This window comes from Bubalus kerabau, chromosome 20 (genome assembly GCF_029407905.1).
Source record: "Bubalus kerabau isolate K-KA32 ecotype Philippines breed swamp buffalo chromosome 20, PCC_UOA_SB_1v2, whole genome shotgun sequence".
In the NCBI taxonomy this organism is placed as follows: domain Eukaryota; kingdom Metazoa; phylum Chordata; class Mammalia; order Artiodactyla; family Bovidae; genus Bubalus; species Bubalus kerabau.
The window spans coordinates 40,897,647-40,921,332 of NC_073643.1; the positions used below are offsets into that span (position 1 = coordinate 40,897,647).

The 23,686-nt window shown below is 41.0% G+C and overlaps 1 protein-coding gene across 5 annotated transcripts in view; it reads right to left on the bottom strand.

Moving 5' to 3' along the window:
* Positions 1 to 23,686, bottom strand: part of PTPRG (protein tyrosine phosphatase receptor type G) — a 770,267-nt gene that overhangs the window by 128,905 nt on the left and 617,676 nt on the right. For all 5 annotated transcript variants that reach the window (XM_055557457.1, XM_055557454.1, XM_055557459.1 and 2 more), the window contains 2 exons: positions 21,597 to 21,754; positions 8,984 to 9,176 (listed from right to left, as the gene is read on the bottom strand). In XM_055557457.1, the coding sequence (XP_055413432.1) occupies positions 8,984 to 9,176; positions 21,597 to 21,754 (351 nt within the window). The remainder of the gene's footprint in view (positions 1 to 8,983; positions 9,177 to 21,596; positions 21,755 to 23,686) is intronic.

The following is a 23,686-nucleotide window of genomic DNA, read 5'->3' on the forward strand; positions in this document are numbered from 1 at the left end:
TGACATTTAAAAACAGAGGCCACTGCTTGTAGATCCATACGGGAGCTGGCAGTCCCTCGTAAAATAGAAAGAACACCGTATCTGAACACAAAGGGATCTGGGTTCACGTCTCAGTTCTACCTCCTTGCTGGGAGGCTCTGGATGACTACCTGTTCTCTCGGAATCTCAGCTATCTCATCTGTTAAACAGTAAAACTGCATTTGTCTCTTTGCTTGCCCCCACCAACCCTCCATCCAAAGTGTTAGTAAAAATTAGAGACTCTACAACAAAATGCAACCCTAACAGATGACTTTTACCTTCACCTAGACTGCCCTCATCCAACCAATGTCATCCTGCCAGGAGTATTTCTATCAACCTCTGGCTGTCTTGCCAATTTCACCCCACGTCCTCTGCAAACATTTCTCACCTAATAGTCAGTGATGGATTTAAAACCTGGTCAGATGGTTCCACAGTCCTACTTAGCACCCTTCAAAGGCATCCCATGGTTATAAGAACATAGTCTTAAGTCTTCCCTTACCAAGGAAGGTCTTTTGAAATCTCACCTTCACTGGTTCCTATGCCTCAGGCAGGGCCTTTGCAAAGGACTTTTCCCTCTCAGAACTTTGTAGACTAGCCCACCAGTTGGCCATAGAGAAGGCTGAGTGCTGAAGAATTGATGCTTTCAAACTGTGGTGCTAGAGAAGACTCTTGAGAGCCCTTTGGACTGCAAGGAGATCAAACCAGTCAATTCTAAAGAAAATCAACCCTGAACAATCATTGGAAGGACTGATGCTGAAGGTGAAGCTGCAATTCTTTGGCCTCCTGATGCAAAGAGCCGACTGGTTGGAAAAGACCATGATGCTGGGAAAGACTGAACGGCAGGAGGAGAAGGATGACAGAGAAAGAGATAGTTGGATGCTATCACCGACTCAATGAACATGCAAATTCTGGGAGACAGTGAAGGACCGGGAAGCCTGGAGTGCTGCAGTCCATGGGGTCACAGAGTTAGACACAACTGAGCATTAGAACCACCACCCTATCCAGGGAAGCTTGCTTCCCCACGGCCTCGCTACACTCTGCCACTCCTAGCAAACCACCCGATTTCATCTGCAGACGAATACCGGAGCTTTATCATTGGCTGACCTGTTCGTTTCTTTCTTCCCCTTAAAACTTAAGCTCCAAAAGAGACTCTTCTTCCTTGCTCAGCCTTATGAGATGCTCAACAAATATTTAATAAATGAATGTGAATCCTGAGAGAGGCTGTTTTGAGCATTAGATAAAACACATATGAATTGAAAAGGCCAGGATAGCATCTGGTGCATGAAAAAATGAATGTGAATCCTGAGAGAGGCTGTTTTGAGCATTAGATAAAACACATATGAATTGAAAAGGCCAGGACAGCATCTGGTGCATGAAAACCCCATGTAGCCTTTTAAACCATAGGTACAGCAGGCAGAGCTCCTAGAGAAAGCTCTTCATTGTAGATGATGTTGCCTGAGACGTGAAAAGAAATTCACTGCCTACAAACATGAGCCCAAAGCAGTTACAGCTATGTTAAATGTCAAGTATCAACTTTATGCCAACCAATCAAAGGAAACTTATACCAACTCTCTACCTATTCACATAAAATTAATCATCATGGGATATCTGAGCATGAAAAAGTGTTTGATAGAACATGGCATGACCTTCAACAGTATGAGAACCCAGAATTTGAGAGAACAGCATTTAAACATATACATTACCCTATGTAAAGTAGATATCCCGTGGGGGGTTGATGTATGACACAGGGAACCAAAGCCAGCGCTCTGTGACAGCCTAGAGGGGTGGTGTGGGCAGGACGGTGGGAGGGGAGATCAAGAGGGAGGGGACACGTGTATATCTATGGCTGATTCATGTTGATGTATGGCAAAAGCCATAATATTGTAAAGTAATTATCCACCAATTAAAAAAAAAAGAAAAAAAAAAGTATGAGAAGCCAGGATGTTGGAGAGTCTTAAAAAACCAGCTGTGTTTTAACTTCTTTCTTAATCACTTTCAAGATGGGCACGGCAAACCGACTCTAGCATTCTTGCCTGGAGAATCCCCATAGACAGAGAAGCCCGGTGGGCTACAGTCCATGGGGTCACAAAGAGTCAGACACAACTGAGCCACTAAGAACAGAACAGCAATTTCCCTCCAATGAAAAAAAAGGAAAAAAAAAGTATGAGAACCCAGGATGCTGGAGAGTCTTAAAAAAACCAGGCTTTTTTTTTTTTTTCTTTTTACTTCTTTCTTATTCCCTGGAGAAGGAAATGGCAACCCACTCCAGTACTCTTGCCTTGAAAATCCCATGGACAGAGGAGCTTGGTGCAGGCTACTATCCACGGGGTCGCAAAGAGTCAGGCAGGACTGAGCAACTTCACTTTCTTTCTTTCTTTCTTAATCACTTCCAAGAATATAAAGTAACAGCTAGTAATAGTTACTTTTTAAAGAAAAGTGAAAGTGAAAGTTGCTCAGTCATGTCCAACTCTTTGTGACCGCATGGACTATATACATCCACGGAATTCTAGAGGGCAGAATACTGGAGTGTGTAGCTGTTCCCTTCTCCAATCTTCCCAACCCAGGGATTGAACCCAGGTCTCCCACATTGTGGGCAGATTCTTTACCAGCTGGGCTACCAGGGAAGCCCAAGAATACTGGAGTGGGTAGCCTATCCCTTCTCCAGTGGATCTTCCCAACCCATGAATTGAACTGGGGTCTCCTGCATTGCAGGCAGATTCTTTATCACCTGAGTTACCAGGGAAGCCACTTTTTAAAGAAGACAGGTAACAATCTTCTAAGGGGCTGCATTTAAAATGTTATTTTCCTTATACTTCTCTAAGCTGAACTTTCTAGAAGTACTAAGGTAACTTTTGGGAAGAGTTTCTGGGAGCGCAGCTGCCTACAAAGGAATTAAGTGCTCATATCAGAATTTCTTTTATGAAGATAAACTGATTCAAGCTCATTAATCTGGTGAGTAAAAATGATTAAACTGAAAATAGAACAACATTAATATTTTCTCCCAAAATAGCAGAAAACCATGATTTCAATGTCAAACTCTTTTGAAAAGCAACATGGATTTACTTCATTGTTTGCTAATTTGGGTGGAAAGCGGGATGCTCTTTCTCGATGTGTTCTGATTTAAAATAGACTAGTTACTTAGGCATTCTCACACTGGTACATGTCCTTAAAAACTGCCTTTTAACCAAGATAGGAAGCAATCTTTAGCACTAAAAATATAGCTAACAAAGAGATTCCTCCATCAGCAAAAAAAAAAAAGAAAAAAAAAAAGAAAAAATCATTCTCCAAACACCATGGCAGTGGTTTTAGGAGACTGGGCAGGACCCTGGCAGCTCATTGTCCTCTTCCTTTGCTTTTATTACATTATTCAATGTCATTTTAATTAAGCCATCAAATCACATTATCAGATCAAGTGGTTTTGATTCCACTGTGGTTTGAACAGGTTTCATTACATTAATAACCCATATGTTTCATGTTGTTGGAAGGAAAGTTATTTTTCTCTGTTCACTGTTCCAAAAGCTTTCACAATAGACAGTATTCAGCACTTCATCACCGACGTGCTCTTCCATGTGCTCGGGATGTGTTAAGAGTAACTAAAATGACAGCCCATTAAATCTGAAAGTCTATCCACGTTATTTACTGACAAAGGGCAGAGTGGTGACTTGGATGTCCCGTGAACAATCACTGAGCCTAAATATTGTTTCCATTTCCTGGAAACTAGAGCTTTATATTTTTTTACAGATGATATCCATTCTAAGTCTGTCTCAGGCATCAGTACAAGATTAGGGTGACGTTTCCCCCTCTTTGGGTGTTGTGTGCGGCCATGCATCTCCTGCTTGGGTCTGAAAGCTTGATTCTGCTTTTTCTGTTCCAGTATGTCAGATCATCCTGACAGAAGGGCAGGATGGGGGCACCTTAACTCAGGCAGCCTCCTCCACGGTGCTGCTCAATGAACACCAGTTGATGATCACAGCCAGCGAACGAGGGAGGTGGGGCTCAGTCTACTGAGGCTCTGCTTATACATCTGGAGTGGAAGATGAGCAGATCTTAGGGTGGACTGGTCAGTGAGTGGTTATCAAGCTAATAAACCTCTTGCAGTGTCTTGGAAAGGCAGAACCAAGCCATGGACACTTTCACAGTCATGGCCACCATGAAAATACTTTCAAACACGCCTAAGATTGGATTTCTCCATCTAAGTCTGAGCCATCCCCGAGAGCAGGGGTATGTAAACTATTGTTCCGTGGCTAAATCTGGACTGCCACCTATTGTTACAAATAAAGTTTTATTAGAAGACATTTTCTACACCTACTCATTTATGTGCTGTCTGCAGCTGCCTTGATGCTACAAAGGCAGAGCTGAGTAGTTGCAACAAGAGATCACATGGCCCAATACCTGGTCCTAGATCAAAAAAGCTTACTGGGTTTCCCTGGTGACTCAATGGTAAAGAATCCACCTGCCAGTGTAGGAGACATGGGCTCGATCCCTAATTCAAGAAGATTCTACATTCCACAGAGCAACCAAGTTCAAGTGTCACGACTATTGAGTGTACACTCTAAACCCCTGGAGCTGCAACTATGAAAGCCCACATGCCCTAGAGATTTTGCTCCCACTAGAGAAGCCACTGCAATGAGAAGCCCATACACTGCAACTAGAGAGCAGCCCCCACTTGCCACAGCTAGAGAAAAGCCCACACAGCAATGAAGACCTAGCACAGCCAAAAATCTATAAAGGGACTCTTCCTTTGTATTGGCTCTTCTCTATTCAGATCACTAAGCTTGATAATCGAAGCCCTCCAGGATTCCGAATAATTGTCAGCACTGGTAGCTGGCTTTCAGCCTTTGGTGCCATGAAAATACCTGAGTTTTCTTGGGGGATACAAGGAGGAACATTTGGTCATGTGGACCATGGTTCTATGGCATTTAAAACAAATAGAAACATTATTTAAATGCAATAGGGAAGCAAGTTTCCTGGTGGTCCAGGGGCTGACTCTGCGCTCCCAATGTAAGGGGCCTTGGTTCAATCCCTGGTTGGGGAACTAGGTCCCATATGCTGCAGTTAAAGAGCTCACACGCTGCAACTAAAAGAACCTGCATGCAACAACTGCAGATTCCACATCTGCAACTAAAAACATCCTGTGTGCCACAACCAAGGCCCGGCACAGCCAAGTAAACACATAAATATTAAAAAAAACAGGGACATCAGTAGTCATCAGATCAGATCAGATCAGTCGCTCAGTCGTGTCCGACTCTTTGTGACCCCATGAATCGCAGCACGCCAGGCCTCCCTGTCCATCACCAACTCCCGGAGTTCATTGAGTAGTCATCAGGAAAGTGCAAATCAAAACTAGAGAGAGATACTATTTCATATCCATTAGGATGACTACAACAAAAGAGATATCTAACAAGTGTTGGTGAAGATGTGGAGAAACCAGAAGCCTCACACGATGCTGACAGGAATGTAGACGGGCACCGCTGCTTTGGGAAAACTGTTCGGCAGTTCTTAAAAAAAATGAAAACACAGAGTTGCCCTATGACACAGCAATTCCACTCCTAGGCTTATATCCAAGAGAAATGATAACATTCATTCACACAAAAATGTGAAAACGAATGTTCAAAGCAACAATATTCATAATGAGCCCAAAGTGGGATCTATCTATTGACAAACGGATAAGCAAAATGTGGTATATCCATACAATGATGTATAGTTTGTTCATAAAATGAAATGAAATTCTGACACATGTGCAAATATGGATAAATCTTGAAAATATGATGCTAAGTGAAAGAAGCCAGAGACGAAAAAGTCAAGTATTGGAGGATTCCATTTATGAGCAATCTCCATAACAGGCAACTCCATACAGACAAAAAGCACATTACTGGTTTCCTGGGCCTGGGCAGGAAGCAGGCATGGGAGAAAAAGGAGTGACTGCTAAGAGGGATGGAATTTCTTTTGGGGGTGACGAAAAGTCCTGAAGCAGATACTAGTGATGATCACATAGCTTTGTGAATACAGAATACCACTGAAGGGTACACTGCAAAAGAATAAACTATATGACATGTGAATTAAACCTCAATAAAGCTGTTATTTCAAAAAATCAAACAGGGATACTATTCAGCAGTAAAAAGAAATGAGCTACTGACCCACTACATGGATAAATCCTAAAATCCTAAAGTCAAAAGCAGAGTTGAGGTTAGGAGAAAGAACTGACTGTAAACAGGCATGAAAGAACTCGCTGGGGTGAAGAGAATGTTCTAAGAGTAGACGTGGTAATGGCTGCACAAGTGTAAGTTTGATAAAAATCACTGAATTGCACAGTCACTGCACCTGAACTTTATGATATGTAAATCAGGCCTTGAAAAAAGCATTAAAAAAATAGAAAACTTTCTTACATCACTGACAGAATTGTAAAGTGGAACATACGGTCATTCTGGGAAACTGGTCAGTATCTAATCAGATCCAAACATACATGTATCCTTAGGCTATAGTCATTTTACTACAGGGTGCATAACCAACAGAGATGTGTCCACATGCTGGTTAAAAGGCATGTTCAAGAACTTCCCTGATGGCTAAGACTCCATGCTCCCAATGCAGGAGACCCGGGGTTGATCCCTGGTCAGGGAACTAGGTCCCAACATGCTTCAGTTAAGGGTTCCCAGGCCACAACTAAACAGATTCCATGTTTAGCAGCCAAGACCTGGCACAGCCAAATAAGTAATTAGAAAAAACAAACTTTAATAATTACCAAAACATGAAAATAAATCTACAAATTCATGTATATTAAAATGGATAAATTCAGGGACAGTCACACACTGAAATTCAGCAACAAGAACAAACTACAACTACGTGAAATAGCATAGGTGACTCTTCAAAGCAGTGTAAAGCACAGAAGCAATTCACACAAAAGAACCTGGTGAACTGATTCTATTTATACGAAACTGATCAGGAGGCAAGACTATGACCATGGTTATCCTTGGGAACGGGCAGTGACTAGGAATGGGGAGAGGAATGTGCTTTGGGAAGCTGATGTGATGTTAGTTTCTGGATCTGGGTGTGTGTCACTCAAGTATATTCAGTTTCTGAAAAGTCATCAAGTTGTATGCATACTGTGTGTGCACGTTTCTGTAGGTTACACTCCAACACTATGCTAAAAAAATTAAAAAGAAGACTGTCTACATTTCTGTCTCTAGAAAGATCACAAAACATTTTAATATTCAAACATCTTAAGAGTCAGCAATGGATGCACACCATGATCACTGTAACCTTGTAAGATGAAGAACTGATTCCCTCTAAGGATGGGTCCTTGGTTCTGCTCAAAATCAGAGAAAGCCCATATGGTGGAGGATACTGCCCACTCTGACAATTTAACGCAATGGAAACCAGTGTCCTCTCTAATTTCCTTGGGTAAGAAGGACTATGCACCCTCTCTGCACAGCTGGTATATCAGATGCTCAAGCCCATTTATCAGGAAAGAACTTTGTAACTGTCATAACGTCAGCATTTCCAAGCTATCAGGTCCTATACTCACTTGTGATATAAATTCCCCATCCTCCAAACGTCCCACCTCTTGCAACATAGTCAGCCCTAAGAGCTTTCCCCAAGCATGTTCTCTTGGGAGAAAGCTTTACAGTTTGGCCGTTTGCTTTATTTTTAACTTGGATTAAAAAAAAAAAAAGGCCAAATGAGGTTCTTCATGCCAGTCCAATCCAAGATAGTTTACAGGTTTGCGTGCTTCTCAACCTTCCTGCTGTTCCCAGTTGATAAATGAGGCCCTTGACAAAGTGTCAGCCCCAAATTAGTTGATTCTCAAGTATGTCTTGACAGAACCTGGCCAGACCAGCTTCTTCACACCGTCCTCTGACAAAAGTACACAGACAGGAAGGAGATGATCACATTGTTAAAGCTCCCTTTCCTCTTCTTTTAGCTCCTTTGCAGATACATGAGCCTGGAAAATGGGCTCATTCTTATCATCAAAGGGCACATCAATGCAGTTATTTCTGGAGTATCAACTCACTCCTCTTGTTCCTATAAAGGTCATATGCCAGTAAACTGGTCCCTTTTACTGGAGGTAGGGGTATGTACACTCCTGAAATAAAGCCCTTGCATCTAACTCACAATGCTAAAAATACCACAGTCTAACTGTCAACGTCAGTAAATGACATAAACGCTTCCCACATCACCCAAGCTCATTATTTCAAAAGAGAACTGGCTTGGGAAAGACCCATTTCTTCAAACCCAAAGGAAATACCTTCTTTTTCCTTCCTCCCTTCCAAATACTGGGACTTTGACAAGCCTTATTCCTTCAAGGGTTTCCTGAGCTCTATGATTTTATGACAAATCACAGAGCTTGAAGGTTGGGCTATGAGGGTAGAATCAGACTTTCCAATTTCCTGGGAGAGAAATTCATGACCGTTTCCCATGAGAAAGGAGAAATGGAGAAAGATTAGGACACAAGCAAGTTATGAAACTTATGTTTTTCAGATCTGGGAATTGAACTGTTAAACCATAGATCTAAAAGGTTACGTGATGTCTGGTGGAGGTGGAGAGCTGGAAGGGGACTTCTTGCCTAGTATAGAAGTTAGTAAGAAAGCTGAAGACTGGGGTGTTGAAAGCAAGTCTGAGGTTCTGATGTTTGAGCTCAAACACCTGATTGCAGCAGGCAAAGAGTTAAAAAGTAAGACACCAAAAAGCTTTAACACATCAACAAGTTTAGTGCTGACGCTACAAGGTCAAATTACAGAGAGAAGGACTGATATTTCGCTAGTCAAAAGGGCAATTCTGAACATATCTATTTAACTGAAGTTATTCCCACAAATGCTTCTATTTATCACCCAGACAAGTCTCTTTCAGCAGAGAAACATGCTTTTAATGCCAAGTTCCAATTCTTGGCTGGTTCCGAACTCCTTTTCACTTAAAATAATTTATGATAAAGAAATCTTCCTCTGGGCAAGGGCACTGAATCCAAATGTACCTTTAGAGGCTTCCGTCCCCAGTGGGTTTTCTAAGAAGTCCGTCATGTCGTGGTTCCAGGCGTCACGAACGGCAGACTTGTACACCACCCTGTTATTCAGGCCCTGCTGTGGCCGGAAGTTATTTCTCAGATACTCCACTGACTTGACGTGGTCTTGCTGCTCCGTGGTGAAGATGGAATAAAAAGCCTCGAGCTGAACATAGAACCAGAGAAAAGGAGAAAAAAAGAGATTTGGTTAGAAGGCTACATGGTCCAAAGCCAGGAGGGGTGATGAGAACACAAGGCGCTGGGAGGTGCCCGAAGTCGAATGGGACAAACTCAGCCAGACACAGGCTGCCTGCTGGCATCACTGCCCGTGGGCTTATCTGTCTGCGGATTCTTTTCTGTCAACTGAAAAGGAAAACACTTCATTGGAAGGTGCTTAGAACTCTTGCAGCTCGTGTCTCAGACAAGAGGCCGGGTCTTTCTGCAGCAACCCCCCAGCCATCCCTGCCCCAACCCCTGGCAAGAACTTCCGTATCACAGGAAGCAGCACAGAGTTATATAGTGAAACTGCTAGTTTGAGACTCAGACTTCCTGGGTGGGAATTCTAGCTCAATGGCTCAACAACTCTGTGACCCTGAGAAAGTTGTTTAACTTCTCTTGAGCTTCAAATCTTCGTTGGTAAAATGGTGAGAATCACTGCAACATCGACCGGATAGGGTTTGGGTCAGCAGTAAATGAGATTATCCATGCGTGGTCATTAAAACAGTTCCAGGAACAGAGAAGCTTTAGAAATATTCGCAATTTATCAATAATTCTTACTAAGTACCTTCTTATATACTAGGGATACAGTTACTAAGTCACAAAGCTGACAAGCCCATGATGTGCAGGTTAAACTACTGAAGTTCAACATTTACCAGATGGGTAATCATAAGCAAATTATTCAAGCTTTCTGTAACAGGTTTCCTCATCTATAAAATGGATATGATACTAGTACTGCCTTTCTTAAGGTTGTTAAAAAGATTAAAATCTATGAAGCAGCCAGTAAGTCCGTAGTAAAGATTAGGTGTCATTATTATAAATATTACTAGGAAACATTTTCCTCAAGACTGCTGTCTAAACTTTTAGGGGAAATCAAAGAAAAATTCAGGACTCCAGGATCCTATTTATACTACCAAAAAGGATTCTTTGTGGCCCTCAACATTCTGCATAGCATAAAAAAGGTCATATGGAATCTATAAAAATAGTACAGATGAACCTATTTGCAAAGCAGAATAGAGACACACAGGTAGAGAACACATGTATGTACAGCAAGGGGTAAAGGGTGGCAGTGGGATGAACTGGGAAACTGGGAGACATGTATATACTACTATGTATAAAACAGGTAACTAACGAGCATCTCCACAGGGAACTGTACCCAATGCTCTGTGGTGACCTAAATGGGAAGGAAATCTTCAAAAGAGGGGACACATGTATAAGTAGAGCTGATTCACTTTGCTGTACAGCAGAAGCTAACAACATTGTAAAGCAACTATACTCCAATAATTTTTTTTTTTTAGAAAAGATCATTCTATTATATAAGAGGAATAGAACAGGGGCTAAGTGACAGAGATTTGTTCTCAATGGGCCACAAAGATACTCTTGTAACCAAAGAAATGGAGCATAACGTAAAATGTCCAGCCACCAAAACACCAACTCCTTGAGCTGCCGTTAAAAATGAAATAAATAGAGAAACTGAACGAACTCTTTCTGGCCCAACCGGCTCCTTGAATGCCAAATCAGAATGCTTTCTGCAGGACGGAATTACAAGGGAAAATAGAAAACCGCTTCCCAAGCTGAGATGGAGTGGCTTCCCTAAACTTAACAGGACCAGGAGGTGGTTAAGCCAATGGACAATAAGAGAATGAGGACCAGGATTTCTGGATGGGCGTCTTGAAGCCTGGAACGAACCCCAGTGTTTCTCTAACAGCCTCACAGAATGACAGAAAATGACTGGCTTACAGTCTGAAACTCCTCTCTTTGCCTGAAAAGGCACTGAATTTACACTGTCAAGAAAAATCATTTAAGTATATGGATTCACTCATCATTCCACCTCCTCTCCCAATTCTCCTGCACATGGAAAGTGATAATAAACCATGAAACCTTTTCTGCTTTTTCCCCAAAGGAATAGAAGCAGGGTGGTCTTCCATGCAAAAGTAGCCTGTTATTCCCCTTTTATTCTAGTTCTCTACAATTCATAAAACTTCTAACAACTCATGTGGTTGCTATTTAGAATTTGTCTTTCTTCCATTCTTCCTTCTGATGGTCCCTGTTTATGTATCATGAAGGGAGAAAGGCCATAAAAGCAGAATTACGAAAACTGGACTGTTTACTCTGTCCAAAGGTGACCTATTCAGATGAAAATAATTGGAGGTGCTGAAAGGGAAAAATCAACTCAACCTAGCAAGGTGCACACACTTGGTAGAGACTCCCAAAATCAGAACTGAAAGCGTCTCAAAGTGAGAGGAGCTTTCAGGATTTTCTCAGAGAAAATAACTCCTAAAAATTACATGAAAGGAATTACCAAAGACCTTCTGGAGGCAGTCAAGGGAAAGACCAACCAACATGATGAAAGGGAAGGAGCACAATCCTGTGTGGAAAGGTTAAAGGAAGAGGAATTGTTTTGCCTGAAGAAAAGGCAAGTAAGGAGTAATTTGATTAAAGGCCTTGTATGTGAAAGATGAGGACCAGCTCTTATCCACGTCCAGAGAAGGCCAAATAAGAGAAAATTGGTTTGCATTAAAGCCTTAAGAGACGTGATTTGAATAGAGGAAGGAATTCCTTAACTTCAGGGTGATTTTTTTTTTTTTTTAAAGAAGAGTGGGTTGTCATACATAGAAAGTTAGACCAGAAATTTTTTAGAAGGGACAGCCATCTGTCATCAAATACTTTCATCTCTGGGATGCCAGGAAAGGATGGCCTGGGAGACCCTCAGCAATGTGACTCCAAGGTCTGTGTATTCTCTTGAATACTTGCTTCTTTCACAGCTCTCATTTAGTACTCCTGAAAAGTTTATTTCTGATGCCTCAGGAAAGAATTAGTCATATAACTGTAAAAAGAGGCAGGTTCTGAATTCAACACAGAAGTGATTTTGCTCAAAGTGCTCTTACAGTTTAATGACATGCAATGGCTTAAAAGCTCAGCCACATCCTTGTCATTAACTCAACTTGCCCGAAGATTTCAAAGGAAGGACGTGATGGTTCTGAGAGTGAACTGATGACCTGGGCGATATTATATTGTCACCTGGATCATAGCTTCTCTTGACAGTCGCATAAAAGAAGAAAAAAGGAGGACAAGCTTAGCAGGCTCATCAAATAAATGTCCTTCGGTATTGGCAGCGTTTACGAAAACTCTGTCTCTCCTCTCAGTTGGATAAAAATTGTCAGTGGCCTCTCCTGCTGGTGACAGGCATGCTTGGCCATTCAGTGGAAGCATTCATGGTCTCCAGACTGGCAAGGGGAACCTATATTTTTCACTTGGGCAGGAGGTCAGCGGTCATCTGGACAAGACAACTTCTGCAGCTCATCACACAGCTGTTGCATGTTGTCCCTGAGTCCTCACCCTTGCCTTGAAACCCACAGTTGCTAAAGGTAAACCTGGCCACCACCAGGACCCTGACTTTGTTGGATTCCATGGGACGCCATTCACAGGGCGTCCATTCACAGTGATCCTTCTAAAATGTACACGGGATCCTTCTCAAATGTACCTTGGTCCACCACCTTTCGACAGGTATTATCAGTAAACATTTTCCTGCCTGGAATAATTCCTGACACAGAAAAGGTACTCAGTAAATATGACTGTCATTAGCGCATGCATCAGTGCATAAGTCGTGTCTGGCTCTTCTGCGACCCCACGGCTGTAGCTCACCAGGGTCCTCTGTCCATGGGATTCTTCAGGCAAGAATACTGGAATGGGCTGCCATTTCCTCCTTCAGGGGATCTGCACAACCCAGGGATCAAACCCAGTCCTCTGCGTCTCCTGCACTGGCAGCTGGATTCTTTACCACTGTGCCACCTGTCATTACTATTATTATTTTGTGAAGAATGTAGTAACTATGATTGTGTGCTAAGCTTACAACAACCATAAGAAGTTCTCGGCAGCTTCTTTTTCCTTTTCTTTTCTTACAGTATATATAGACATATATATTAACAATGTATATGATACATATATATAGTAAACAATACATATGTAGTTACATGTATAATGTCATTACATATACACTGTATATATATATAATGTGTCCATGTATATGTATCATGAATATTTGCATCTTATCAAGCTCATTATGTGCCAGGTACCTTTGTCAAGCCCTTCATAAACACTGTTTTGCTAACTTAGTCTTGGCTCAAAATAACAACATTAGAGTGACATTATTCATAATGTTATTATGATATCACTAACACTAGAAACTAATATTTACTGAGCGTTGATTAGGCACACTGTGCTAAGAATGTTATCTGCTTTCTCCCACTTTATCCTCATATAAATCCAGTACTGTTGGCGGTATTACCATCGTTTTTTATCGTTTTGTATTATATTGTTTTGACTGAGTAGGAACTTGGGCTTAGAGACATTAAGTCACTTGCTCAGAATCACACAGAAACTGAGAGGTGAAGTGAGGATTAGAAACCTGGGTCTATGTGACTCTGCTTTTCACACTTTCAGTCACTTTGTGCCACACGCGTAACGGCTTCAGTATTATTCACCGGAACAGCAACACTGTAGTGGACAAACGGAATTTGATGTTAGTACAGACGTCCCTAAACCATTCCTTTTAGCTGCCCTCCAAAGACCCTACCATGCAGGGCACCCACTACTGCCATTTCACTACTGGCAGTATACATCTACTCACATTGTTCTGCACTCTGCAAAGACACGGCCTGCAACCCAACACGGGAAGAATCAGGAATTATGAACAAGACAGGAGGGGAAACGGAAAACAGATTCACCTCACCAAGCCTGTACTTTTCTTTCCCTTATTCTTTTCCAGAGGCACGTAATAAACACACTTGGATTTACCTTGAATATAATTAACGAACTCTTTATCATTTAGGGAAAATAAATGAAAGTTTTTATTTCTGTAATATTAAATTGACTTTTTAACTTTTGAAGTGAACATGTAAAACATTTCCTTCTTTTATCCCTGCTTGGGGAGTTGTAATTGCATTTTAACTGGTGATGTTTCAAGAACAATTTTAACCTTGAATTGCAAATGTGCTGGCTGGAAGTGTATATAAATCAATTCAACTTAAGTTTTCATTGTAAAAACATTACAGAGAATAATTAGTTTTTAATCTGTCAGTTTGAGTCAAAGGAAATTTGAAAACTATTCATACTGTTTGTAAGATCTGGTCCATAAGATGTGGGAGAAGACTATCATGGTTGAAGGGGGCAAATGAGAGAAAATCAAAAGTAATGTAATTACCAACCACGGAAAGGCTGATGTGCACCATATTTTATAGGCTGTATATAGAATGGCAATTAAACCAAGCTAGAGTCCATTATAAGAATAATAATAAACTCCAGGGTAAACATTAGGATCCATAATGTCACACCTAAGGTCAGGGGGACGTTGAGTTTTGTCATACATTTAAGAGGTATGTATGGTTTGGTTGCTGCATAAGTAAACAAGATAATAATGAGGGAATACGAAATTCCCAGTAGCCTGGAGCATTCCAAGTTTTACTTATTGAACCATGGCTATAAAAATAAAATCTGAGAATGCTCCATGTCTGCAGGCTGTGCTCTCTCCCTGCAGCTATGGACAGTTTTGGGTGAAGGTGATTATAGAAAGGCCTTCTACAGAAAGAAGAGGATTTAACCATAATTAACAATGAAACCTACCTGTTATGGGCTAATAATAGCATCTTCACTCACTATTAAAAGAAAGTCTTTGTTCAAATCACTGCACGTTGTGTAGTGTTGGAAGAGAAACTCTTTGAATTACGTGATTCATCGGTTGTTATGGCCTTGAGATAAATATGAGAGGCCCAACCATCAGCAGTCATGGCCATTCTGCTGGTAATGCGGCTAGTCCTACACATTGAAACGATAGTATTTTGGATGCATGAGGTTAAATAAAACATATTATTAAAATTAATTTCACCTGTTTATCTTTAAATATTTTAGTGTGGCTATCAGAAAATTTAAAATGATATATGTGGCTTGTTCGTTGCTGCTGGACAGTGCTGTCTGAGTGGCTTCAGCAATTAAAAAAAAAAAAAGCAACAAAGAAACCCACCTAATATCTCCGAGTACTTCCTGTGGTGCCAGGCACTAGTCTTGAGCATATCCCACATGCACTCCATCAGTGAATGTCTATAATGACTCTATAAAGTAGGTATTATTATTATTTCCATTTTACAGATGAAAGTTGAGGCACAGAGTTAGTGGAGCAATTGATTAACTTGGATGAAGAATATAGCCAAAAATGGAACAGCTTGGCTCCATATGGAACATGGTCTTAATTCAAAAGAGTTGCTCTACTCTTTATGACAGGGCCAATATTGGTTGAAATTTTAAAAAGTCATGTCACTTAAAGACCCCACATAAACACTATTAAAACTAATACATGAATTCAGCAAAGTACAAAGATACAAGATTAATATTCAGAATTTGTTTACAGTAACAATGAAATGCCAGAAAGTTAAAAAAACAAAAAATCCATTTTAAAATTGCATCAGAAAACAAAATATCTAGGAATAAACCTAGTCATTAGGTGAAAGACCTATATGCTGAGAACTATAAGACGCAGATAGGGGAAACTGAAGATGACCCAAAGAAATGGAAAGATATCCCATGCTTGTGGACTAGAAGAAGTAATGTTTAAATGGCCAGATTACCCAGAGCAATCTATAGATTTAACATGATTCCCATCAAATAACCCATGACATTTTTCACAGAACTAGAACAAATATTCCTAAAATTTATATGGAACTACACAAGACCCTGTATTGTTAAAATAATCCTGGAGGAGTAGGGGGAAGAAATCAAAGCTGGAAGCATTACCCTTCCAGACTTAAGACAATATTACAAAGCTACAATAATCAAAACAGCATGCTATTGGCATAAAAACAGATGTATGGATCAACAGAACAGATGAGAGAGCCCAGAAATAAACCCATATGCCAATGGTCAGTTAATCTACAACAAAGGAAGCAGAAATAAATAAAGGGGAAAAGAAAATCTCTTCAGGAACTAGTGTTGGGAAAGCTGGACAGCTGCATGTAAATCAGTGAAGTTAGGACACACCCTCACACAATACACAAAAATCAACTCAAAATGGCTTAAAGACTTAAATATAAGACATAACACCATAAAATTCCTGGAAGAGAAAATAGGCAAAACATTTTTGGACATTAATTGTAGCAATGTTTTCTTAGGTCACTTTCCCAAAGCAAAAGAAATAAAAACAAAAGTAAACAAATGGAACCTAATTAAACTTAAAAGCTTTTGCATAGCAAAGGAAACCATCAATAAAGCAAAAACACAACCTATGAAATGGGAGAAAATATTTGGAAACAATGTGCCTGACAAAGGGTTAATTTCCAAAACATACAACTCAACATCAAAAAAAAATGACCCAATCAAAAAATGAGTAGAAGTCCTAAATAGACATTCCTCCAATGAAGACATGAAAGATGCTCAATATTGTTACTTATTATACACATGCAAATTTAAACTACAATGAAGTATCAGCTCACACCGGTTAAGAATAGCTATTATCAAAATGTCTACAAATAATAAATGCTGAAGAGAGTGTGGAGAAAAGGGACCCTTCTTACACTATTGGTGGGAGTGTAAATTGGTACAGACACTATGGAAAATAGCATGGAGGTTCCTCAAAATACTAAAAACAGAGCTACTATATGATCTAGCATTCCCACTCTTGGGAATATATCTGGAAAAGACAAAAACTAATTTGAAAAGACACACGCACCCCAATGTTCATAGTAACACTATTTACAAGAGCCAAGTCATGGAAGCAGCCCAAATGCCCATTAATAGATGATCAGTTGTGCTCCCCTTCACATACACACAATGGAGTATTACTCAGCCATATAAAAGAATGAAATACTACCATTTGCAACAACATAGATGGACCTAGAGAATATCATACTAAATGAAGTAAGTCAAAGAGAAAAAGACAAACATTATATGATATGACTTATATGTGGAATATAAAAAAATACAAATGAATATATATACAAAGCAGAAATAGACTTATAGACATAGATGACAAACTTATGGTTACCAAAGAGAAAAGTGATGTAGAAGGATAAATTAGAGTATAGGATTAACAAACCACTGTACATAAATCAGGCACGTAATAGGATTTACTGTGTAACATAGAGAACAATACTGGACCTCCTGTAATAACCCATAATGGAAAATAATCTGAAATATATATATATATATATATATATATATATATAATTGAGGCACTTTGCTGTACATCTGAAACTAGCACAATATTGTAAACGAACTATGAACTCCAATAAAAAATCAACTAACTTCAATTTTTTAGAAGTCAAGCAAATAAAACAAATAAACTAGTCTTTTTGATAGAACCTCCAAGAAGCACTTCAACTAAACTGATGCTAGGAGAGATTATATGCAGTGTCATATTTCAAACTATAGAAGCCAACAGTCTTGGAAAGTGAAGGTTGGGATAGTCTCCGATGGCCAAAGTATCACCATCTGACAGCCACTGCTAGAGAATAAAACACATCCTAGATAGTAGACTAAAAATTATCATGTTCCCTGACTGATCATGAATACAAGGCAGGGACCTATCTCAATGTGCTAGTCCCTATTCCTTTGGCCTTCTATGCCAGGACTGAGGGTGATGCCGTTTTGTTTGGGTGACAAAATCATGGCTGGATTTTTGCCTGATATTTACAGTCGACCTGAGGGGAGCCACACAAGCCATGCTGACTGCTGATCAACCAAGCCAACCAATGTGATTCTATTACCTACACCACATTCAAATCTAGATTATCACAGAAGCCCGTGTCAGAGCTCACTGGCTGCAGGGTTGGTTTGAATGTCCAAGGAAACCCACAAAAGAGGCTCATATTTACTCAGAAAGACATCCACATCATACAAGTCAACAGTAAGTGCTCAGCACTCTATTTTAGGGTGAACCTGCTCTCCTTTTCACTGCTGACAGGTCCCCACCCTGTAGAAGAGAAGAGCCTTTGGAGAAAAGGAAGGATGAATGACTAGGAAAGCTTTTTTTTTCCCCCTGACAGAAGCAGACATGGAATTCTGTCTACTTGTCTTCTCTGAATTGGCCATTTGCCTTTCTGAAATGAACATTCTGTGCTAACTACAGAAAGAATGTTGGCAGGCCCAAGGTGGGAAGGGCTGAAACGATAATACTTGGATGGCTAACACTTTCCTGTCTGAGGACTGACACAGTGGTGACCTCCGCTCAGCTCAGCAGCAAGGAACCCGTGTGGCCACATGAAAATGAGTTGCTTCCTCCCTTGGGAAACAGGAAGGGATATATGAAGCCGAGCTTGATGCAAGTGGAGCATTATCTAAAGACGGCTCAGAAGCAAGAAACTGGGGAGCCAGTATGACTAATTTATTTCTTCACCATTCTCTTGAAACAATAGTACCTACAGAGAGGTCATAGACTGAAAATTGCAGGGAAAAACAAAACAAAACAAAACTCTTCCATTATTTCTCTTTGAGAGTATGAGTAGCAGAGTAGAAGCATAAAAAGATGTTAACAAAGCACTTTTTAAGATACCCAGTTACCAAATGTCAAAATGCTTCTCATTGACAAATACTTGACAAGACATCCAAGCCTAAAACTCTGTATTTTATTTAAGATTCACCAAACTGCAGTAAAACCCAGTTATGTGTTAAAGGTCTATTTCACCTCAGCCAAACAATTACCTCTCTATGCCTCCCCCTCACATGGCACCCTCCAAAAAAAAAACAAAACAAAAAAAGCCAAACTTGAATTTTCTAACCTCATTATCTCAAGACTTTTTATCTTTGAAGACAAAAGCATTTATCTTAATTGACAAAAAGGGTCCCTTTTCAAAGCTCTGTCCCCCGCCCCGAACCTTGAGGATATAAATATTTGGACTGCAGTTTTCTTACATTTTAATAAAACAATGCTGGCCTCACCATAAGGAAGAAAATGTTTTATATTTCATTATCTCCTTAAAGCCAGCAGATCCTGTTCAGCAACCAAATTGCTAGTCCTTCTTTTTTCATCACAATGGAATTAAAAGGAAAAAAGAAAAATCTGAAAGTAAAATGCCTGCCAACCGTAGTAAGGCCAAATTAACCTGTTTCCCTGGTCCCACAGCACCTACGTTTTCTAGTGGGATCTCTCTCCGTCACATAGGTCCTTCTAGATAATCTGCTCCCTTCCCACCTCCCTCCCCGCCCAGAATGGCAACAAACACTGATGTCTCAGGACACAACCAGCACCTCTGCTGATTTATGAAGAAATGGACACAAGACCAAGGCCATCCGACTTGCTGTTGGCTAACTTCTACTCAGATCTATCTTCCTGAATACTTGACCCAAGACCCAGACCACTAACAGCTGGCAGCCGGGTGGTGCTGGAGAAGACTCCTCAGAGTTGCCTGGACAGTGGGAAAACAAACCAGTCACTCCTAAAGGAAATCAACCCTGAATGTTCATTGAAAGGGCTGATGCTGAAGCTGAAGCTCCAGTACTTCGGCAGATGATGTGAACAGTCAATTCAGAAAAGACGCTAATGCTGACAAAGATTGAGGGGAGGAGGAGGAGGAGGGGGCGACACAGGATAAGATGGTTGGATGACATCATCAACTCAATGGACATGAGTTTGAGCAAACTCCAGAAGATTGTGAAGGACAGAGAAGCCTGGGGTGTTGCTGTTCATGGGGTTGCAAAGAGTTGGACACAACTTAACAAATGAACAACAAACCATACTGGGCTCCAATCCCCTCCAAAGAAAACCATACTCAAACTGGGACAGAGAGACAGCACCAGAGTTTTGCAAAAGGATAGAATCACAAAGCTGTGGCAGAAACTCTTAAGATGTAAGAGCTGGCCCCTAAAAGACAGAGAGTACAACTCGTGCCTCACTTGCTAGTAACAGTCCTGGTCATGATGTCTTCATCTCAGGATGTCCCTACTCTGGTTTCCTTCAAATATTCCCTCTACTGAAGCTATCTTAAGTGCGTTTCTGTTTCTGATACCCCAAACAGCCCTGACCAGGATACCATCCAATTCTATTTCTCCCATTCCCTTTACTGTACTCTCTGCCCTTGTTATAAAAATCTTTGGACTATTTCCCATGCCAGCCAGGTTCTTAATCTTGTTGCCTGTGTCTTCTTCTGTTATATTAATTTATCATGTAATTTGAAAACTTCCCCCTTCCTCGACATTAGCTTCATCCCTAGCTGACCAACTTTAAGGATGCATCTGTATGGATGTCTCTGATAAGAATGTTCCATTTTTCAAACAGTCCTGAGTCAACAGCTCAAATCCATACACGATCTTACAAATCCTACCAATTCTTCTTGGTCCTATTTTATGAAATTATGGAGGAGAAGTCTACTGTTCTTTTACTGCAATACACGTTGCATTTTTCATCAAAAATCATATTTCCCTTCTTTCCCCATTCCATCTATTAATCCTCATGGGGTGAGGTGATGTCAAGACCTCTCACCCCCTGGTGGATCCTCTTTCTCTGATATTCCCCCCTAACCTCATCCCCATTTTACCAAATTCCTACCCACAGTTAAGAGCTCAGCCTAAGCCCAGCATACTATGACATCTGCCAGGTCACACTCAGAGAGACACAGTTCAATGTAGGGGTTGGCAACATGGGTTTGCAATTAGACAAACTCAGGCTTGGTTTTCTGGCTTCTATCTTCATTGACCATGAATCCTTGGTCATGTTATTCAACTTCTCCACACCATGATGTTGTCCTTACCTGTACCACCTGTGTGCAATACACCGAACTCTCAATGTTGTTTTGCAACTAAATTGATTACATGTAAAATGCCTATCACATAGAAAGAGCTCCATTGGTGGCATTTTTTTCTTTCATTTCTTCATGTATACCAATTTCTCTTTTCTGAACTTTGAGGAGGTTTAGTAGCTCAGAGCATGACCTTGGGGTCAGACATCCTGGCCTCACAGCTGGCTGTGTGACCTTGGCAGATCACTTCACTTCTGTTGTGTCTCTTCTGTAAAATGAAGGTACGAACAGCACCTACCTCATAAGACTGCTCATGAAGACTAAATGAGTTAACGCATATAAAGAGCTCAACAGTTCCTGGCATAAGGTCTCATCATCACAGAGGGTGGCTTTTATCTGCTCAAGACTGAATACTTACAAGATATCCGCTTTCATGCCTGCTATTCTCTTCAACTAGGTTCATTTGTGGCTGAGCAAGCCATGTCTTATATTTTACAATTCCCGGGTGCAAAAATATGTAAAGAATCAGTGAGAAGCAAAGGATACCAAAAAACAAAATTGTTATCCTGGTTATACTCTAGCAATGTCATCAGGTTAAGTCAACACAAAACAAGTTAAGTATGGAAGCCCTCTGGGGGCTAAGTAGCTACCTGATGGTAAGAGATGGGGACGGGCCTCCGGAACACTATCCACTCCACAATTTCGCTGCACGGTGGGGTCGTCAGAGAACCTGTGTACCTGTAATAGCTGCCCAGGGATGCAGGCAGGAGGTCCCGGAGGATGAAAGGATCCAGAAAGGTCTCTTTCTCTGTTTGGGAGGAGAGGGAAAAGAAAAGCACAGTTAAGTCCTGCTACGCGGCAGACACACAGTCAAAGCCCCGGCATCGGGCGCCACGTCGCAAGTCTTGTGTTTGTTTACATCCTGAGAAGCATGAGCATTTGGTGGTGGGAGAGCCATGGAAAACAAAGCAGCATTTCCCAGGGTGTGTTCTGAGACTTCGCACAGCGCTGTATTTCATGAAAAACAGGTTCCACGGTGAACAGCACCGGGCAACACTGCAAGCCCTCTCTCTGTCCCCAGGAAACAGACAAAACATTAGCACAGTCGAGTCACTGAGTCCTGCAGAAAAGAAACAGACATGGTTTTGTTTACCTCGTTCCTTTCCAACTTTTTTTAAGCTTTCATAAATTTTAATTAATCCACTGTATTTTAAATATTATTTCAATATTTAATCACAGTTAAAACTATTAATGAGATGTTTTATATATTTTTTAACTAAGTCTTTCTATTTAACTTTTTATTCTATATTGGGGGTGCAGCTGATTAACCGTGTTGTGACAGTTTCAGGTGGACAGCAAAGGGGCTCAGCCATACATATACATGTATCCTTTCTCCCCCAAACACCCCTCCCATCCAGGTTGCCACATAACACTGAGCAGAGTTCCCTGTGCTATACAGTAGGTCCTTGTTGGTTACCCATTTTAAATATAGCAGAGTTGAGCTAAGTCCATTTTTAATGTCTGTTTTAATTTTTAAAAATTATTTATTGAAATACAGTTAACTTACAATGTTGTGTTAGTTTCAGGGGTACAGCAAAGTGATTCAGTTATACCCACCCTTGTTGCATCATAGACCCCTTTTCCATCCAATACTTATGAACTAATAACCAGGTGAACAAACTCTGGGACACCCATGAGATGAAGCAGGAAAATGAAACAACGGCAACAATAAACTGCAATTCCAAAGTTGGTTAACAGTTTCATTATGGCTTCATCCAAGGCTTACTCACATCAAAGGGAAATCAAACCAAGGCATGGCCCTGAATTTATAAAATGATGGCCCAGAAAATAGGCTTATTCTTTTTATACAAGTGGAGGGGTGTTCTCTTAGGTAGTAGAAATGCCATTTAAGTTGAGACCCAACATTGATATTGTACAATAACTCTATGAGGAAAACAAGTGAGAGAAGAGCTCAGTTCCTGTGTTGCAGAGCTGGGATATGAGCCCAGGCACCTTGACACCAGAGCTTGCACAATTCTGATTCAGCTAAAGAAGCTAAAGTTAACTAGGTGAATACTGAACAGGAAAAGAAGAGCATTTTAAGCTGCGTGAACAGCATGTGCAAAGGTCCTGAGGCAGGAAGGAACAGTACAAGAGATTAGGGGACTATATTATAACTCTCCCCATTAGACAGTAGATCATCTAGCTTCTCTCATAAGTCAGAGAAGGTTGTGATCTCCACCTGGCTTTCAAATGCCTAGTCTGAAATTCCTTTTAGGGCTGTAATAAGGTTTCTGTGGTCTAGTCACTAAGTCATGTCTGACTCTTTCGTGACCCTATGGACTGTGGCCCGCCAGGATCCTCTGTCCATGGGATTTTCCAGGCAAGAATACTGGACTGGGTTGCCATTTCTTCTCCAGGTGACCTTCCCGCCCCAGGGATCAAACCCTCATCACCTATGTCTCCTGCACTGGCAGGCGGATCTTTACCACTGAGCCAGCTGGGAAGCCCATCCTGCTAATAGGTTGCCTTAGCTCCTTGATGGCCTCCTCCACAAGCACCCCTGGACACTGGGAACTGCAAGGCTCTAGGTAACTGCATGGACACACCCGTGACTTACAGGAATATTCTTTCCAGCCTCACACCTCCTCCCACCTTTTCCTTTAGAACAACCAGTACAGGTATTTGGGCAAATGTGTTATCCTTAGACTCAAGAGGTCTATATAACTGAGGGTTAAGG